At 44.8% G+C, this 19,697-nt stretch overlaps 1 protein-coding gene across 9 annotated transcripts in view; it reads right to left on the bottom strand.

The window, feature by feature from the left end:
• The window catches only part of GSG1L (GSG1 like), a 139,089-nt gene that overhangs the window by 48,665 nt on the left and 70,727 nt on the right, over positions 1-19,697 (bottom strand). For 6 of the 9 annotated variants that reach the window (XM_073362641.2, XM_073362631.2, XM_073362630.2 and 3 more), the window contains one exon: positions 19,023-19,190. The exons of 1 other annotated variant lie outside the window; for it this stretch is intronic. In XM_073362641.2, the coding sequence (XP_073218742.1) occupies positions 19,023-19,190 (168 nt within the window). Of the gene's footprint in view, positions 1-5,391; positions 5,460-19,022; positions 19,191-19,697 lie in introns of all 9 variants that reach the window. 2 more of the 9 variants (XM_073362639.2, XM_073362640.2) reach the window with 1 other exon arrangement.

The raw sequence follows: 19,697 nt of genomic DNA, 5'->3' as shown, positions 1-19,697 counted from the left end.
CTCTCTCCTGACTCCCATTCTCAAGGTCTGCTCTTTTGCTAGAAGCTTTCCAACTTTCTATGATTCTCTGAACCCCTCCCTGCAAACTCAGACACTGACACCTTCTCTCTGCTGGAACCACACACCCTCTTGTGTCTCCTAGAACAGCTGATTTAGCATGGTGGATCAGAGCAGGTCTCCTTTCTCCCACACTGCATAGCCCAGATGCAGCAACTTCTTCCCTGCCTTACTTCCTGTGCTCTCTGGGAATCTCCTACATGTCTCCTGATTCCTGGCCTCTGCCCTCCCCTTCAGCCCCTCTCCTCTCTCTTTCTTTCTAGTCTCTAATCCTCTTCTCTCCTTGCTCCTCCTCTGCTCCTGTAAGCACTCCCCTGTCATCTCAGTATCACCTCCCCTGCCTCCTCTTCCTCATTCCCACACAACCTCTCCTCGTCCTTCGCCTGCTCTACCTCTGTTCTCTCCTGACCCAGGCTGCCTGTGTAGCCGTGCCACTCCTGCTCCCACCCTTTGCCATGCCTTCAGACTTGGCCATGAGTTCTGCTCCTTCCAAATTTATTCCCATCCTCTGTACTCCTCCCTTCCTGCTACTCCCTCCGGAGTTCTGCTCCATTAGCAAGTCTAACCTTGATCCACTGTTCCACGTCCTGGGCTGTCGGAGTAACTCAGGCTGCTTTCACCAAGTCTCAGACCAGAAAGTCTCCCTTTGCAAGGAGCTTTCAGTCTACATAGCAGATCAGATTGACTGCAGCTGCTCTGACAGTATAAAAACAGGAGGAAGAGAGTGTCTGCACCACCCCTTCACGAGTTCTTGGTCAAGATATCCTCTCTTGATATAAATTATTTTGACAATCATAACCCATCTGCTACACTTTGCTTTCTGGGAAAGTCCATTGAGGAAATGGTGGCCAGCCAACCCTAGAAGCATTTGGTACTGCTGTCAGATTTCAGACATAGGGCTGAAATGGCCCAGAATTTTGTTTTGGTAGCTGATGATGTCCTCAGAGCAATGGAGAGATCAGACATCCATGCTGAAAAATTGGAGCACTAATGGCCAAGATTGTATGCTGAGTCCATGCAACGGGGGGTACGTATGCAGTGGTGGTGAAAGCCGCTTTCTCTTCCAATATCTCTGTACAGATACATCTGGCAGCAGAATTGCTCTGATTCACAGGCAGGTAAGTGACGTCTGGCTCTGCCCTGAAATAGTCCCATGGGCAGTGCTGTGAGGAATTTTTCACCTACTTCACAGACATGATCCACTGAATCTGGACTGGCATGGCTGGTGTCACGGTGGAGGATTGGTGCCCAGAGGGGCCAAACACAATGTCTTCTCAGTCAGCCCGCTCTGAATATACTGCAAGAGCTTCCACTTCAAAGAGCCTTTGAATTGCACTCATGCCCCTGTTGTCTTGCTGAAGTAAGAGCTATTAGGTCCACTGATGCATGAGATTGTCAGTGTTTCTCTCCTGTAGGGTCAGGTGCCAGTTTCCCTTCTGCAAGTAGCTGTAGTTTGTCACTGGCAGGATGGAGAGTTATCAGCCTGTTGCTAATCTTCTCTCTGTGGGGAAGTCTATTATAAAGGTCTAGTGAGGCAGTTCTGGTGTCATTTGGAGTTCTCAGGTTTGGTTGTTCCATTTCAGTTGCAGGCCTGAGTTTGGGATGGAGTCAGCACTGGTCTCACTGGGCACTGACCTCTCCCTAGAGATAGTCAGGGGTCCATACTCTTACTTTGGGGCTGATTAGCAGCCTGAGAGGGCTCTGAGGTTTATTAACTAGTCTGCAGGCTCGGACTGGGCAGACAGCTCTGCTTTAGGATGCTTCCATTCTTTCCTCTCTAAGTTCTGGACAATGCCTCTGCTCTGAGGCTTTTCTGTGAGCCGGGGTAGGCAAGGCATGTCCACAAGGTACCCAGGGCAGCTACTTAAGTGATTTCCGCTGTGTTGTTACAGAATGCAAATGACACACTGATTTATGTCTTCCATTGTGATGTCTGGGCTTACCCAATGCTGATCTAAGATGTGGACTTTGAAAGTGAGCTGCATAAAGCTCAAGAAAGAGGTGATGCTGGTAGGTTGGAGGAAGGAGTTTGAGAGTATGCCAGGGATGGTTCCTGCCCCATTATTAAATGTTTTGTTTCTTTTTAAAGAAAGCTTCATAATTTGGGGGTGCTCTTGATTCCTGTGTGATCCTACAGTACCAGGATGTGGTGATGGCTGGGAACGCTTTGCTTCATCTGCATTTGGCATTTGTGATCTTTTCTTTCTCATCCAGACCTTACCACCATCCCCCAGGCCTTTACGACTTCCAGGCTGGACTATTGCAATGTCCTCTACAGGGAAGAGTACAACATCTACCTGAAGAGCTCTGTAAAGGTGTGCTTTGGGCACAATGCAGCTTCTCAAATGTTTGGGCAGTATTAGCCACAGGGAAGAAGTTTCATAAGTTCTCCAGGAAATGCAATGGCTCCCGATTGCTTCTGGGTGCAATTCAAGATACTGACTTGGATCTTTGATCTAAAACATCCTCAGAAGCTTGGGCTGGTTACCTAAGAGATTCTCCTCTTAGAGTGTGCTTCTGCAACCCCTTCCGTTCAGCTGGTGTGTTCAAGCTGTGTCCCTAGAGGGAAGTGTCTGAGTAGGGCTGGCTGGAAAACAACAAGTCTGTTTTGTGAAAAATGTTGAGGTTTTTAGATTAGTTTTCTTTCTGATGCAGAACAAACACAAAACTTTCACAAAAAAGAGAGACTGATCCCAGAATAGCCAGAGCTAACTTGCTCAGGATGTGGGAAACCCAATTTCATGCTCCTGCTCTGAATCAGGCAGAGCACGGATCTGGGTCTTTCACATCCCAGGTGAGTGCCCTAACCACCAGGCTATTCTGCAGTCAGTTTCTCTCATTTTGACCAGAATTTCTCTCCTGGATCTGAGAACCCTTCCCAACAAAATTTTCATGGAAAGCAATGTGTTTCTGTGACAGGTATGGCAACTTCTTGCCGTATCCTGGACAAACTTTATAGAATTAAATTAAACATTGTTGAATTAAGTTTAAATATCTTAGAAACTCATTGTTTTAAAAATGCAAATATGTATGTGTTATCATGGGATTGTATGTCATTTGTCTTGGAGACATGACTAATATAAGCCTTGGGAAGCATTATGAGCTTCAATGGACTGTTCTAAACAATGGCTAAGACAAAAATGAACTGTTAGTTGAGTAGGTTTCCTAGGAAGTACTTGGGAGGAGGGGAATGCAAATGCCCACCTCTGGACTTGCTCTTTTGAATCTCTGCTCTGGGGAGAGGACCTATTCACAGGATCAGATGGCCCAAACGAGTGACTCACAGATTCATGAGTGTGCTTGTTCTGAGCAAACAGCTTTTATGAACTTGTGATCACAGAAAACCCTCTTGTGGGGGTTTGAAGGACTGTTCACTGGCCAGACCCCTTGTTGGAGTTGGGGTGATCTCTGGTAAGCTTATTAGCATGCATGTAGATTCTTTTATTGTTTTCATAGGTTTTCTCTGAAATGCTTTTACCTTAAGAATGAATGTGCTTGCTGAGAAAGAGCTGGGTCGTAGCCTAACTGTGTCAATTATACTGTTTACCATCTCTGAGGAGAAAAGTAAAGCGGGCCTGTTTAGGCAGTATGATTTTGCTGCGAAATTCACAGAGTAGGCAGGGAGCCTGGAAATATCCTGGTCAAGAGAGAGAAAATATTGTGTCTCTGCCCAAGAGAGCTGAAGTCTGGGGAGCTGGAGGCCTGAGAGTGGCCCTTGCTGGACTACAGCAGGGAAATATAGGTGCAGTTGCCCTGAATTGTGACAGTTTCCACAAAACATTTAGTTTTTAACAAAATGCCATTTTTTGATGGGGGAAAATACCAGGTTGTCAAAATTTCAAGCAGCTTGAGGATTAAGGGTGGGGAGTTCTCAGTGTGGGGCTCAGCTCTGGAACACCTCACCTTATTGAGTTCAAATTTGTTGACATTTAAGGAACAATGCAAGGCTCTCAAGTGTTTTCCTCAAGAGGGCGGGGTGGTTGTGCATGTGTGCATGATATTGGGGTGGGGGGATGAGAGAGAAAGAGAATTTGGATGTGCATGTGTGTCCCAGAACAAGGTTAGGATTCATGTTATACTGATATAATCAGAAACACAAATAGAATAATCAGAAATAATCAGTTTTGTTTCATTACACCTCAGCTATATGGAAATGGAAAAAAATATATAGTTTGTGTAATGGATCCACAGCTGACATGCAACTCTTTCAGCTCAAGTGCTAATCCGCCTTTGTGATACCAAAGCTGCCTTCAAGCCTCAGTAAATGCCAGTAGATCTGATGACCACCACCATCAAGAAACCATTTGTGGAGAATGTAAGTCCATGGAGCTGCTAGGACAAAACTGTAGAGGTATCACTGTCCTTGTTATTATCAAGGCTGTGGACACTGAGATGTGGTTGTGCATTCTGCATCCCAGTAAAACAGAGGAAGTGGAATACTCTCAGGTTTCCAAATCTCATTAGTATTGGCAGGTCACTTCCGGGAGCTCTGCCAAGCAGCGTTCCCTCCAAGAGGCTTTTCCACTCTGCTGAGTGAGGATTCTCCAGCTTTCTTTGTGAGAATTCCATGATTCTTTTGAACACAATGCTATTTACCATAAATAAACAACATCTTGCTATATCCGTGTTTGTATTTGCTGCATATTGAAGGGAAAGAAGAGCATTCATTATGGGCCAAACCCTGAGATCCTTACTCCCATGTTCATCAGCAATGAGACAGAACAGCTGGCTAACTCCCATTGGCTACAGTAAGAATTTTGCCTGAATAAATGCTGAATAAGATTAAAGTAAAGACCTATTGATTTGTCTGTATAGTGACTGATGAAAGACTGCAGGAGTTGGCCCAGTTGATTCATATTAAAGTTATTATTGAATAATACTTGCTTTCACTGATTTTATCTATGAACGGTAGATATTCACCGCATGCACCAGTGTGGATTAGTGTCACATACTGATGAAACATGTACAAATGTTGTACATTATTATTGCATGCTGAATATTATACAGTTATAATTTTCTAAATTAGTGCTTATCTTGAAAAATAGATGTCTCTGTAGTAACGGCTGCTAGAGATACTATATGGTATATCATTGTAGGACAACATTGCTTTGGATGCACAGCTAAAATAAACTTCATGGGATTGTGCACAGTTCAGTTATTTTTCATTATTCCTATTTGATTAAAATTGCACATGCATGTTGGCTATTTGATTAAATTGCAAACATGTATTTGTCCCACCTCCCTACTTGAACCTGTATCCAAACTCCCAGGAACCATTCTGGGGGTTACATAAACCATCATCTATTAGAGACATGGAGAGCTGTGTTCACTTACTATTTGGGGAGCAGCTATGGAGGCACTGTAACCTCAGATCCCCATCCTCATCCCTCTCCTCCTTTGTTCTGGAAAAGAGAATATAGAAGTAGCATCTTTAACAGAAACAACGGCTGTTCCCAAATGTACAGAAAGGAAGAGTCAAAATCAATAAGAGTACAACATACCTGGGCTCCTCCATCTACAGCCAGCCAGGCCCATTACGGTGATCCTAATGGTCTCAGGAGGGACTTGTTTCCATTGGCTTTGCCCTTCTCAGGGGAAAGCTTATGTACAGAGGCTAGGGGGAATGGGAATTGGGGGGAGGGGGTCACGGCTGCATCTCACTCTTCATGATGAATCTAAGCAGCAGGAACTAACATTGTACAGTACATGTGTTGGAAGTGGGTATGTTAATGCTACACCATTTATATGCCAGTCCATGTAACTTTCCAGAAGGAACAGCTCTGCAGATGTTCCCTTCCATGCTTTGCAGAATAAATCCAAGGCAGAACTTTGCACTTGTACCTTGCATGCCAATAGGAGGCAAATAATCAGATTTGAAATTCCTGATCATTTGTACTGTCAATGGCAGCTACTGGGTGCTCAGTACTTTTGAAAATCAGGGAAGTTATTTAGATGCTTAAATATAGACACTAGAGCCAAACCTTAGGCATCTCTTTTGAAACTCTTGGCCAGAATCTTCACATCTCTTTGTGTATGCACCTGAAGCTCTTGCAAACAAGAGGGATTACAGTACACTAGTAATTTTTCCTTAAGAGCCCACACAATAAGAAAAAATGCTACATGCACATGAGACTATAGGAAATGGTCATACTGAAAGGTAATTATTATAAGGGGAACAGGAGCAAACTCTGTGGTGGTTTACAGAATTCTTTCATTTCTAACATTTGTTTCCAATTGTGCAGAATGTTCCAAACATTTAACCTTTTGGGCTGAAATTTCCCAGACTCAGGGTGAAATCCTGGCTCCACTGGAATCAGTGAGACTTTTGACATCACCTTCAATGAGGCTAGAATTCCATAGATTCCAAGGCCAGAAGGGACCACTGTGACCATTTAGTTTGACTTCCTGTACAACACAGGCCAGAGGACTGTCCCAAAATAATTCCTAGAGCAGATATTTTAGAAAAACAGCCAATCTTGATTTTAAAATGACCATGATGGAGAATCCACCACCACCCTTGGTAAACTGTTCTGTTAAAAAATGTACCCCTTATTTCCAGTTTGAATTTGTATAGCTTCAACCTGCAGCCATTGAATCGTGTTATACGTTTATCTCTTAGACTAAAGAGCCAGTTATTGAATATTTGTTCCCCATAGACTGTAATTAATCACTCCCTAACCTTCTCTTTGTAAAGCTAAATACATGGAGCTTCATGAGTCTATCACTGTGTGATGGGGCAGCTGCCCCTCACTGGCAGAAAAGGGGTTAAAAGCAGCCCTAAGGAGACTGTGCTGGAGGCAGCCAATTAGAAAGAGGCTGAGAGAAATAGCCAATCATGGCCCGGCAGGCTCATATAAGAAGGGCTGCATGGCAGAGCAGAGTTTAGTAGCTGACTGGAGCTTGATGGGGGAAGACTAGGCTCTTAGCAGAAGGAAGGGGCACCAGCACCTGGGACAGAGCAGTGCTGTAACCAGGGACTGGGGGAGCTAGAGAGAGCTCCTGGCTGGCTGCTAGGGCCTGCAGGCTGAGGCCCTGAGGTAAGGGCAGAAGAGGGTGTTGGAGCCGCATGGGAAGCAGCCCCAGGACAATAGGACTACAATTGCCAGTGAAGTAGTGATGGGACAGAGATTGCAGGTGCTCTGGAAGGGGGGAACACAAAGCGTGGTGTGACAGACAATGTCACTGAAGAGGATGCTGCAGTCCTGGGTGTGGTGTTGGTCCTGGAACAAAAGTGATGGGCTGAGGCACCACCAGAGGAGGATGCTCTGGTGAGCAGAGCTAATTTCCATGACAGCTGGCAGGAGGTGCCGCAGTGGTGAGTGAGACCCATCACACACTAAACACAGGTTTCAGAGTAACAGCCGTGTTAGTCTGTATTCGCAAAAAGAAAAGGAGTACTTGTGGCACCTTAGAGACTAACCAATTTATTTGAGCATGAGCTTTCGTGAGCTACAGCTCACCTTATTGGATGAAGTGAGCTGTAGCTCACGAAAGCTCATGCTCAAATAAATTGGTTAGTCTCTAAGGTGCCACAAGTACACTAAACACAAGTTTTCTAGTCCTTTAATCATTCTTGTGGCTCTTCCCTGAACCCTCCCCAATTTATTAACATCCTCTTTTACTCAGGGCTTGTCTACACTTACCGGGGGATGAATGAGTGGCAATTGATGCACTGGCGGTTGATTTAGTGGGTCTAGTGAAGACTCACTAAATCAACTGCAGATTACTCTCCCATTAACTCTATACTCCACTGGATGGAGAAGAGTAAGGGGGGGGTCAGTGGGAGAGTGTTTCCTGTCAACATTGTGTAGTGTGGACCCCATGGTAAGTAGGTCTAAGCTACATCCATTTGAGTTACATGATTCCCGTAACTCAAATTGCATAGCTTAGATTGAATTTCCCCTGTAGTGTAGACAAGGCGTCAGTGGTCTCTGCCAGAAGGTGAGTTTTTTCTTTTTGGAAGCTTTGAGCAAAAGTGTTCAGTCATTTGGATGTATGAGGACAATGGGGGGAAAACTAGAACCCCCACTTTCCTCATCCCAATTTTACAGATAACTTAACACTAAACATTTCAAATTTAGTTGCTTAAAGTTATCCACTACATCACAGTGCCTCAGGAAAAATGTACTGTAATCTATATGCATAGTCTGTCTGTAAAATGGGTCAAGTCCTGCATGATACCATTTCTCAGGTGATTTGACAGCTACAGCTGGGAAAGCTTCAGGTAATGCAAAGTGTCATGCGAGGCATATTTTAGAAATAAGAAAAACTTGAGCCACAGGAAAAATCATAGATATTTAAGGCCAGGAGGGCCATTATAATCATCTGCTCTGACCTTCTGCATCACACAGGCTAGAAAACTTCCCCAATTGAAAGTTGCTCTGTCTCTTTACCTTATCAAAGAGATGATTAAGGAATGACTTGATTAGTCTTTTAAATACCTGCATGGAGAACACACATTTGATGATTGGCTCTTCAATCTACCAGAGAAAGGAATAACATGATCCAATGGCTGGAAGTTGAAGCTAGACAAATTCAGACTGGAAATAAGGTGTAAATATTTGGCAGTGAGGATAATTAACCACTGGAACAATTTACCAAGGGTTGAGATGGATTCTCCATCACTGACCAATTTAAAATCAAGACTGGATGTTTTGGGTTTTTTTTAAAGATCTGCTCTCAGCATTATTTTGGGTGTAGTTGTCTGGCCTGTGTTACAAAGGAGGTCAGACTAGATGATCACAATGGTCCCAAATGGCCTTGGAATCAGAGAATCTATGAATATATTCTTTGGCTAAGAATAACCAAGTGTCCTGATTTGAGAAATACTGTCCAAGATAAAAATTGACCTGAAAAGCATTAAAGTCATAAGCAAATGCCCCCTTGACTCAACAAGAAGGTGTTATCCTATCAAATTGCATTCTAATAGTTGCTATAACACTTATCAAATTAGCAAATCTGTTTTTGAGGTTTCAGATTTTAAAAAAATCTAACTAGCACCTCAGCAAACTTATAAAATGACACACACACACACACACCCTATTCACACTTAGAGGGGAAGTGACAAAGCACATTGTCACCAGGGCCATATTTTACTTAATGAGATTTAAAGCTAAGTGAGACACACTGGTTTGCAGTATATTTAGGCCCAAGTTGTAGTGGCTGAGGGAAAGGTCATAGTAATGCAGCCACCTACACGCTGGGCTCCAGTGGAGGGCCTGGAGTTGGCTAGAACAACCTAGAAAGTGGGTGGAGTTGTAGCTAGGAAACGGGGGGGGTAGGGGCTGGGGTTACTGGAGGATGATGCACTGACTTGGCCTGCCTCCTCAGTTGGGTTCCTAAAGAGACCCACAAGGAAGTTAAATCCACTGTCTGAGAGTGTGCATGAATATAAATGAGATAAAACCCACTGTTTATTGCTTTATTAAATCTTGAGGAGCTTCTAGGCTAGACTCTCAGCTCGTGTAAATGGCAGTAATGCCATTAAAGTCAGTGAAGCTATACTGATCTACACGGGCTGAGTGTCTGGTCCTGTATCTTTTTTGCAGGATATGTAGGTTACTGTGGCTCAACTTTGTCACCTTAACTGGACACATTTGACAAATAACACATTGTTGACATATAAGAGCATGTAGACACAACATGTCCCTTTTCTGCCCAGTAGGAGGATTGTGTCAATACATATAATATAGAATACATCTTAAAAAAAATGAAAATTATGTGTTATGAAGGCCCTTTCCAAACTCTAAACCAATGACATTCTAACCAGTGCTAGAATGTGGTCTGCCAAGGACAGTCCAGTGGGTTCTGAGCTTTTTGCAAACCAATGAGCAGACTTCAATTTCTATTAAAGACCCCACCCTTCTGTTACCCACAGCATGAGAACCAACACTTCATGACAGGCTTAGTTACGTTGTAATAGTCACAATAATAAACACAGCCCTGTAACTGCTTTTACAGGAGAGGATTTCTATTATGAAGGATTGTAACAGGGTGCACTGAGTAAGAAGCTAACTCATCACCCTGTCACTTTAATACCCACGAGTATATATTAATTGGGACTTAATTGGAAGCTAGGTAGTTGACAGGGTGTCAATTAACTGAGTAGAGCTACAGCTGAAAGGCTAATTGATGGGGAAGAAATCCCAACAGGTGGGATTATATAAATTGACATGAAAGATGCGCTAAAGAGGAGGGAGCCTGAAGCAAGGCAGAGGTAGCCAGCACTGGTTGCTGTTAGTATGGTGCCTGTCCCTAGAAGCAAATGGGGAAACTACCTGTGCAATGTAAATACATATAACACTATAGGCTGTGGCCTGCTGAAAGAATACAGTAAAACATGGTACTGATGAAGGAAACCTGGCGTGATTGTGGTCTGTGATTAAGTCCTGAAAAGACTCAGGGGATGACCTCATGACAAGGGGATAGTGGAATCGTTTATTGGTATTTAGAAACAGAGGAAAGACCAGAGCAGAGAAATGCTGTGAATCTGTGTATGGTACAGACAGACTAGGAAATAGTTTTCATAATATCTGGTAATATAATCAGGCTGGGTTATAAAGTTAATGGAATAGTTCTCTCGACTGCTGGACTCCTCCGAGTTGCCCACCCCCCTAGAACAGCATAAGGTAAAATACTCAATTAGCTGTTCCAGTCTGAATATTCCTAGAGCCTTCACTCCCAAGAGGCATCATGCTTTATGCAGGGAGAATTTGCTTTGCTTAGAAGCCATTGCTTAGAAAGTTCTTCTGCTTTGACACTGTTGGCTTGAGCTCAACATTTTATGCCCTTTACTTCCTTGTGACCCTCCTATTTATAAAATCTGGGAGCACCTGGGACACTAGACTTTGCAGTAACACCTAATCTTTAGAATTCTGAGTAGCTCCTAATTTAATTTGCTTTAGGCTTTCTCACAGTCCTGTCATTTCAGTTTTGGGAGCATTGGGGGAGATTTTCAAAAGTACCAAGGTCAGTTTGGCCTAACTCCTATTTGTGCTGTTGAAAATCTCCCCCTTAGTGTTTGTTCCAAGGTGTCTAAAAAGCTTTGCAGGCACAGCCTAAGGACAAACAATTTGGCTAAGGCTTCCAGAACTGTTGTTATGGAAGCACTGGCCCTGCTTCATAGTTATGGCTGAGTTGAGTTTTGTACTTAGAGCAAGGATGCAACCATGACAAATAGACACATCCTCCATAAATGCAAAGAGTAAATGCTGTGCATATAAAATGAGTTTTCTGATCATGTGCTAGTAAATCTGTTTATTAGTTTGAGTTAAAACTAATTAGAAAATAGGTCCCTTAAGAAACTTAGCACTCAACTGTCAGACTCTCCTCCCGCACGCCCCCCCAGAGATCTCAGTAATGAAATAACACTTCAAACATGCAAAGTTAATAGTGATTTTGCCTTTATTATTCATAACTGACAGTTTTGTCTTCAACAGGGGCTAAAGAATAATGTAGCAATTAGAGGTGGGCAAAATTTTTCACATCAAACTTTTTCACATCAAAACAGATTTGATGACGCCAAAACGTTTTGCAAATTTGTCATTTTCACTTAACTGTTTTGGTCAGGGAAAAGCACCTAAAATACCCAAATCAAACACTCCCCTGTCCCCCCAGAAAACTAAATGTTTCTTCTAACATTTCAAAATGAAACATTGATTTTTTTTAAATGACTGTTTCAAAATTTCATTTAGCTTAATGAAAACATTAAAAATTAAATTGTTGGATTTTTTATTTTTGTCAAAACAAAACTTAATTTGACCCAAAACAAACTATTTTTTCTTTTTGGTTTGCTGAAAGTCAAGTGTCTGATATCAAACAAACTTTAATTGTTCAGAATTAGAAAACCTAAAAAAATCCATTTACCCAACTCTACTTGCAAAATAGAGAATTCTACAAATAATTGCTCTTTCAAAATGGATGCTATCTTTATTTTTCAGCATCTGTGAAAGATCAACATCCATTATGCAGGAAAATGACCCTTAATCATTATTTCTTTTCACTTCATTGCACTAGGTCCGCTCAACAGAAAAGGAGTGGCGGGAGAGAAATTAAGGGGTGTGCACGTGTTCATATGTACCTCTGTGGGGAATGTGGGGATAGGTGGGAAAAACTGTATGCACACATGAATGCAGGGAATTTGAGGAATGGATAATTTGGTGAATGTGTGCATAAAGGAATGGAGGGGGGATGCAGGAGTAAATAGGAATTTGACGGGAGGAGGGTGCGGAGGAATGTAGAGGGTGCAGGAGGGAGGGAGAATTTTACTTATGTATGTGTATGCAGATGAGGGTATGGGCTAGAGGAGGTGTGGCGAAAGGTGTGTACACTGACTGACTTGTGATCTTCTGATGATACAAAGCATCTGTAAACCCAAGGTAACTAGCCAGTACATGTTGGCTGCTTTGCATTGCTCCTGACTGGCAGAAATTATCCAGAGCATACTGGTGAATCTGGCAATAAATTACCAGATTACTGTGTATCTTCAGGTCATTAGAAATATTACATGGTTACATTCTCTTTGAGTTTCTCATTCAGTATCCACGTGAATTTAATACTTTAAAATAAAGGAAATTAAGATGACATTGAGGCTCAGAGTACATAATGGTAAAAGTTACATGAAGACTGTAATTATCCCAACACCTGTATAAGGAGTGCTTGTGGCAGGGTAAGTGTGTGTGTGGAGGATGTGTATGTGCTCTAGAAAGGGGGTGTGAGTGCTTGTGTGAGCATTGCATATAGTTAGGAAAAGCTTTCTAGTTAAGGATTGAAAATACCAACACAGTAAAGGCAGCTAAACTCTGGAATAGGCTTCCAAGGAAGGTTGTGAAATCCTTGTCACTGGAGGCTTTTAAAAGCTAGTTAGACAAACACCTGTCAGGGATGCTCTAGATTTACTTGGTCCTGCCTCAACACAGGGGACTCGACTAGATGACCTCTCTAGGTGCCTTCTGGCCCTACACATCTAGCATTCTATTTTATATGAGATGCTGGAGTGTCTGGGGTGTGGTGAGGTATATGTGAGAAGAGGAATTGTCTGATTCTGGAGGGAGTATGAGCTGTTTGGGTGTAAGGTGGGACATTTGTACATGGAAGAGGTGGTTTGGGTCTGGAGGATGCATAGGGGTTGGGCAGTGTTTGGGGTGAGCATGGTGGGGTGTGTGAAGGGGGTTGTCTGGGTCTGGAGAGTGTGTAGAGTGGTACGTGTGTAGTGGGCACATATGTGGTATGGGAGGGTTTGGTGTGTGTGGAGGGGGAGGGCTGAGTCTGCAGGGCATGTGTATAATGTGGGTGTGTCTGGACATGTAGGGGTGTGTATGTGGCAGGTGGGGCTGGGTTTGCAAGGCATGTGTGGGGTGTGGTCTGGTCTGTGTGGGTGTGGAACAGGAGTGTGGTGTGTGTGTGTGTAGGGCTTGCGTGCAGTGTGGAAGTACTTGGGGGTGTGGCTTGACGATGGAGTGGTCTCAGTTGTGGTGTGTTTTGTCTCCTAATGTCTTCATAATACTGTACAGTCCAAAGCATGATGAGAAGAAAGACCCCTGTCAAAAACCAAGGAACAAATCTTCATCCAGGTTCTGATCTTCCCAGGCAGGAAGATCTGAATAGCCTGTACCGAGCTGGGCATATAGCCACATGGCCAGTGTGCTCTGGCTAGAGAAACAATCTTCTCCCCTAAAGAAGTCATCCCATATAGGGGAGAATGAGGCATTAAATGAGATAGCTACATGGTTTCATGAACACCTTTGCCATTATAAAACACCAACAGACTGTTTCTGGGAGTATGCCCTGTATGTAGGGAGGAGGCCTAGAAGTAGAATGTCTGTTTCAAGCACATGGTGTGATGTATTCAGCAGTTCTGATGTAGTCACACACACATTCACGCTCTTCCTCCAGAGTGCCCCCTGAAAGACCACTCAAACCCACATTCCCAGTCCAGTGAACTTTTGATTGGAGAGCAATACCTACAGCAAGGGGTTCCCCACACCAAGAGATGTCCCACTCATTCAATCTTTTTAAAAGATTAGACTATTGCTTCCTTCCACAAACTAGAAGCAACTTGGATTTTGGAGAGGGAGAAACAGCGACCCTGGAACTTTGAGCATTAAGAAAAGTTCAATATTGCTAATGTTCTGCTACAAATGGGATAAAAAGCACCATCAAAACAAACATGCAAGGGTTAGAATTGTTAATCTGCTATACAACTCACTTGGTCTGCTTATCATGCAGGAAGGACTGGTAGTGATGCTATATAAAATTGCTTAACACTTCCTATTATAATCCCATTTTTAATCACTTATAATTCTGCCACTTTAACAGTTCAGGCAAAAATGTTCCATTCTTGCTCTCTACCTCAGGGTGAATTTTCCTGGGAAGACTCACCAAAATTTAATTTGACAAAATTAACTTTTTAATGACTCTTTTTTAAAAGAGCTAGCACCTTTTGGAGCTTGTAAATTGTCTTGCAAATTGATGTCAGAGGGGCCTTTTACTGTTCTAATAAAACTAAATGTGGCCAATTTATAAGCCTCAAAAAATCACCATTTGTACTGGCTGAGTAGAAGTTGTCATAGGTTTGCTGCCAAAAATCTCTGAACAGTCCATCTGCATTAAGCATGCTGCCTGGCCCTGCTGAGGCATCTCCAGCATTTGGAAAGAACCATGCCTCCAGCCAGGACAAAAATGGCTCATTCCCCTCCTGCTCTCTGCCATCAATATCTCTTCACCTATGGGAAGGTGCACCACTTCTAAACGTGTGCTCCCATGCCTTGCTGAGCAGCCTGTTTGTTAGCTTCCCTCTCCAGATACCTTTTAAGCTAATGAAAGGTACACTGAGCAGGGAATCTGGAGACTAGTTCATATCTCATCTCCTTCACTGACGGACATCAATATTTCTAGGCTGCTTTTGTTTTGAGCAAGGCCTTTTGCCCTACCTGAGGGGGAAGGCAGGTATTCCTGCAATTTCAGATAGAATACAGATGTGTTAAGGTCACTTCCAGCAGAGCTGGGACTAGAGTCTAGCTTTCCCACAACGGACTTCCATCTTGGCCAATGAGCCACCCTACTTTTCGGAAAGTCTGCCAAATCTATGTGCTTGTCCATGCTGTACGTAAAATCGAAATTCTCACATATGTAACCAACTGTTTGAGTGTGCTGAGCCTCATGAGTCATTGGAAAAAATTAGCTGCAAGTTTTAAGTGTCCAGCCAATCCACAGTCCAGCCAGGTGACCAAGGCAGGTCTATAGGTTGCTAATGAAAGCAGCTACTCAAGTCTGCCCAGTGTTGCTACCTGGTTGGGGATGCTCCTTGCTAGCTGGCAGTTCTGATAGATTGCATCTGCTCAACCCACAGTTGGTCACTTAGCTCTCCTGATACTGTTTGGTGTGAGTCAGCATTCTCTATAGCAGCTGACCTATGAATGATCACAACCTACCTCTGCTGCCATCTCATGTGGTTACTCTTAACGCAAGGGGTAGCAGTCTGTGCTGTGTATCTAGATTAAACCCTGCTGCTGATCTATGTGGGGAGCTGATACACTGGCACATGAATTCCTTTGATTTTTCATTGGCCACAAGCATGACAAGGGAGGGGCTGTGAGTGTATGGGGAGATGGGCAATGGACTGGTGGAAGGAGGGAGGGGCAGTGCATGTGTCTGCCTGAGTAGTGTGTGGCAGATGGGCACTGTGTGTTTGTGGCGAGGAATGGGGGTGATCTGTGAGGAATGAATGATGCCCATGCAAGGGGATGGGCAGGTTCAGTGTGGGAGAAGGATGGGCTCTGTGTGGGGAGGGGAGGAGATGGGTTGTGTTTGCAATGGGGTTGAGCGAAGTAGGACTGTAAGGGATGTGGATGGTTTGCGAGGGGGATGATGGCTGGCCTGTGTGCAGGGGAGCTGGGCAATGCCTATATGCTGGGAAGTGGGGGCAAGGGATGTCTGTCTCTGCAGGATGTGTGGTGTATTGGTGGGGAAATGGGTGGTTTGGGGGGTAATATGTTTGTGCAGGGAGATGTGTGGGGAGGATGGGTGTGAATGTGAAAATACATGTTGGTGAGGGTGTGTGGGAGGAAGTGGGGGAAGGAGGATGGGCAATGGATGAGTTTGGGAGGACTGTGGGGGTGGGGCAGGCAATGAATGTGTGAGGAAGATGGGGTAGTGTGTGGGGCAAACATGCATGTGTGAGGGAAGGGACAGTGTTTGCCGGGGGGGGCAAGATAGGTAGTGTGCATGTCAGGGGATAGGCAGCGTGTGTGTGGAGGATTGGTAGGGTGGGCTGTGTGTGCATGTGTGAAGGGTGTGTGTGTGAAGGGGCATGACCTTTGTGTGTGGGTGAGATAGGTGTTTGTGTGGGGAGGATGAGCAGTGTGTGTAGGGAGTTGTGTGTGAGGCGGTAGGCAGTCTGCATACAGGGGGATGGACACTGGGGAAGAGAGGTGGGGTGTGTGGAGGGGAATGAGCCCTACACACCTAGGGGACAGGCAATGGGTATGTGAGGGTGGAATGGAAACTTGTAGGTGGGTGGAGCTGGGCAATGTGAAGGGGTGACATGAGGGGGTGCATACAGAGGAATGGGCAGCATGTGTGTGAAGGGTGATGTGTGGGATGTGCATGCAGGGGGATGGGCAGTGTGTGAGGAGGAATGCGCTGTGGGCAAAATGGGTGCTATGAGTGTGGGGTAGGAGTGGCTTGTGTGTTTGGGGGGGTGATGTGGGGATGGTGGGAAGTGTGTCAAGGGTGAGGGAAGTATGCATATGGCATATGAGTAGAGTGTCTGGAGGAGAGGCTAGGCAGTGAGGTTGGGTGGTATGTTGGAATGGGATGGGTGGTTTGTGTGGGGAAGAAGGGCAGTGTTTGGGAGGGGAAATGAGCACTGTATGTTGGGAGAAGGGTGATATTTGTGTGGGGGAGTGTGTGGTATTTGTGTGTTTGCAAGGGGGTCGAATGGTGTGCAGTGGTCAGTGGGTGTAGGGGAACAGGTGCTATGCGCCTAAGCTGATTGGCATGTATATGGAGAATAGGCAGTGTATGTGAGTGGGGAAAGATACTTGTTTGGGGGGCAGGTTTTGTGTGTGGATGGTGTGTATTTGGAGTGTAGAGGATTGACAGGTGTGTGTATATGGTAGTGGGTCTGATATGGGGATGGGTGGTGTGTGTGCAAGGGTGAGGAGAGTTTTGTGGAGGGTTGTGTGATGTGTTGAGGGGGATGCTTGGTATGTAAGGGATGGGTAGGGGGTGTGGGAGTACAGTGTGTGTGGGGGTGGGGGGGGAGAATGTCTGGGTGGGGGTGATGGGTAGTGCATGTACTTGTAGGCAGATGTGTGATTTGTGGCCAGGATGAGCAGTGTGGGGATGGGAAGCTTGTGTTGGTGATGTGAGGGGGCAGTATGGTCAGTGTGTTTGCAAGGGGATTGGGTGGCATGTGAATGTGTGAGATGGGTGGTTTGTGGGGGGAGTGTGGAGAAGATGGCAGGGGACGGTTAGCATATGTAGCAGAATGGCAGGCTGGTGTGTACTTGTGGGGTAATGTGTGTATTACTGGAAGAGGATGGGCTGTGAGAGTGCTTGCAAGAATGGGGCTGTGGGTGGTTGTGTATGGAGGGAGATGGGTAGTGGGGATGGGGAGGATGGGTGGTGGTGTGTGAAGGGGGTTGAGTAGTGGATATGGAGGGGGATGTGATTTGTAGGCAGTAAGTAGGATGCATAGGATGTGTGGGGTATGGCTAGGAGGATCAGTGGGTGTATGCAAGGAAGGCTGCAGAGCATGGGGGTGTGGTTTATAGATGAGTGGGGTAATGTGGATGAGCAGTGTGTCGAAGGAACAGGCAGCAGGCCCACTAGCGGAGGGGGATCGGTGCATATGTTTATGGGTAAAGACGAGTGTGTGTGGAGGAAAAGTGTGTGTTGGAGGGGGATAGGTGGCTTGTGTATATGTGGAGGAGGACAGGGTGTGTGTTAGTATGCAGGGGAAGGGGGGCTGTGTGTGTGTTGGGGCCAGGTGAGTTGTGGATATGTGAGCATGGAGTGTGGAGACTGGGAGATGGGCAGTGGATGCAGGCAGCAAGGGAATAAAGTATTTGTTGTGGGTGCTCATGTGTTTGAGACTGAGTGGTTGGTGCACATGCTGGGGAAGGAGGGGGGATGACTTCATCCTTCTTAGGAGGAAGTGTGCATGTGGCAGGGGTGTGTCAATGGCAGGTGGGTTGTGCCCACAAGTGGTGGGGTTGATAGGTGAGGTGTGTGTACAGGGCAAGGAGGACCAGTTCTGTGTGCACATGCATAGCTGAGGGTGACTGGTGGTAAGTGTGTGTCTCAAGGAGGATGTGGAATAATGTAGGGGTCTGTGTTCCAGGGGGAGAGGCTGGTGGAGTATGCAGTTGTCCCTACTCCCAAAAGCTGCACATTTCTGACACTGAGTCAGAGCACAATGTCTGTCTGTTGCAATGGAGAACACATTTTCAAATTGAAGCCAATCATGTCATTGAATCCCAAGCATTTTCACCTCATTCCAGCAGGACTGAGCCCATTTCCAGAGAAGCATCTGTACTGCCTAGATTCTGAATGGCTTTTTGCAAGTAGATGCTCCCAGAGCAGGGGCAGCTTCCTTTAGGCAAAGGGAAAATGTCATTTTCACCAAACACTGAGCATTGATGTAAGACTTTCAGGCTACACACACTAGGAGACAAGTCTTTGCTTCCATTTGCAACGTCGCCTGCAAATCAGACACATGCCATTGGGAGCTTGCCAGTCCGCCTTTAATGAGTATATAAGAAGTGGCATACGGGGGGACTTCACAACATTGAAGAAAAAACACTAGTCAAGCAGAATCCTGTGGGCTTCTCTTTAACATGGTTCTTCTCCAAGTATCTCAGACTCCACCTAGATCTACTGAGGTGGGCGAGATCCCAGACTTTGAGGCTAGCAGTAGAATCCACAAAAACCTCCCTGACCCAGAGACTGACTGCACTGACCTTTCTCTGAAGTACTTGATTGCCTCCTGGTCTAGGAAGGTCTGCTCCTCTCGAAAGCCCTGCTCAAAGATTTTGCGCTTGTGTCTGAACTCAATTACAGTCTTAGTGTAAGAGTTCAATGTAGTGACTGAGGCAGCCATGCAGCAGGTGAAAGAACCCCACGCCAGACTGTGGAAAGAAAAACCAGCAGACAGAACGGCGTTAAGACAGCAGCCCACCTTGGGTTTCTGGAGGCAAGAGACACATGTAAATGGAGCGTGGTCAGGAATGACCAACATATTAAAGAGAAGATGGATGCAGTAACAAAGATGTAAGAAGATCTCTAAGCTCAAAAGCTGGTCTTTCACCAACAGCAGTTGGTCCAATAAATGATCTCACCCAACTTGCCTCTAACATCCTGGGACCAACATGGCTACAACAGATTTGACTCATTTTACTTCAAGAACTCCGACTAGAGCTAGACTATTTGGTTCAGCCAACAGCTTCACCAAAAAAAAATTTTTTGGTCAAACAAAAATATTCACAAGTTTGGATCAATAGATTCAGCTGAATAAAAAAAATCAAAACATTTTCAGAATGTTTTGACTTTAATTTGAAATGACATTAAGAATTTTAGCTGGCTTTTTTTTAAAAAAATTACATTTTGGTGTAGGGTTAACACACTGAAAATCCAAA

This window comes from Lepidochelys kempii, chromosome 10, assembly GCF_965140285.1.
Source record: "Lepidochelys kempii isolate rLepKem1 chromosome 10, rLepKem1.hap1, whole genome shotgun sequence".
Taxonomy (NCBI): domain Eukaryota; kingdom Metazoa; phylum Chordata; order Testudines; family Cheloniidae; genus Lepidochelys; species Lepidochelys kempii.
The sequence above is the reverse complement of the archived record's forward strand: the minus strand, read 5'-3'. Positions and strand labels throughout refer to the sequence as shown.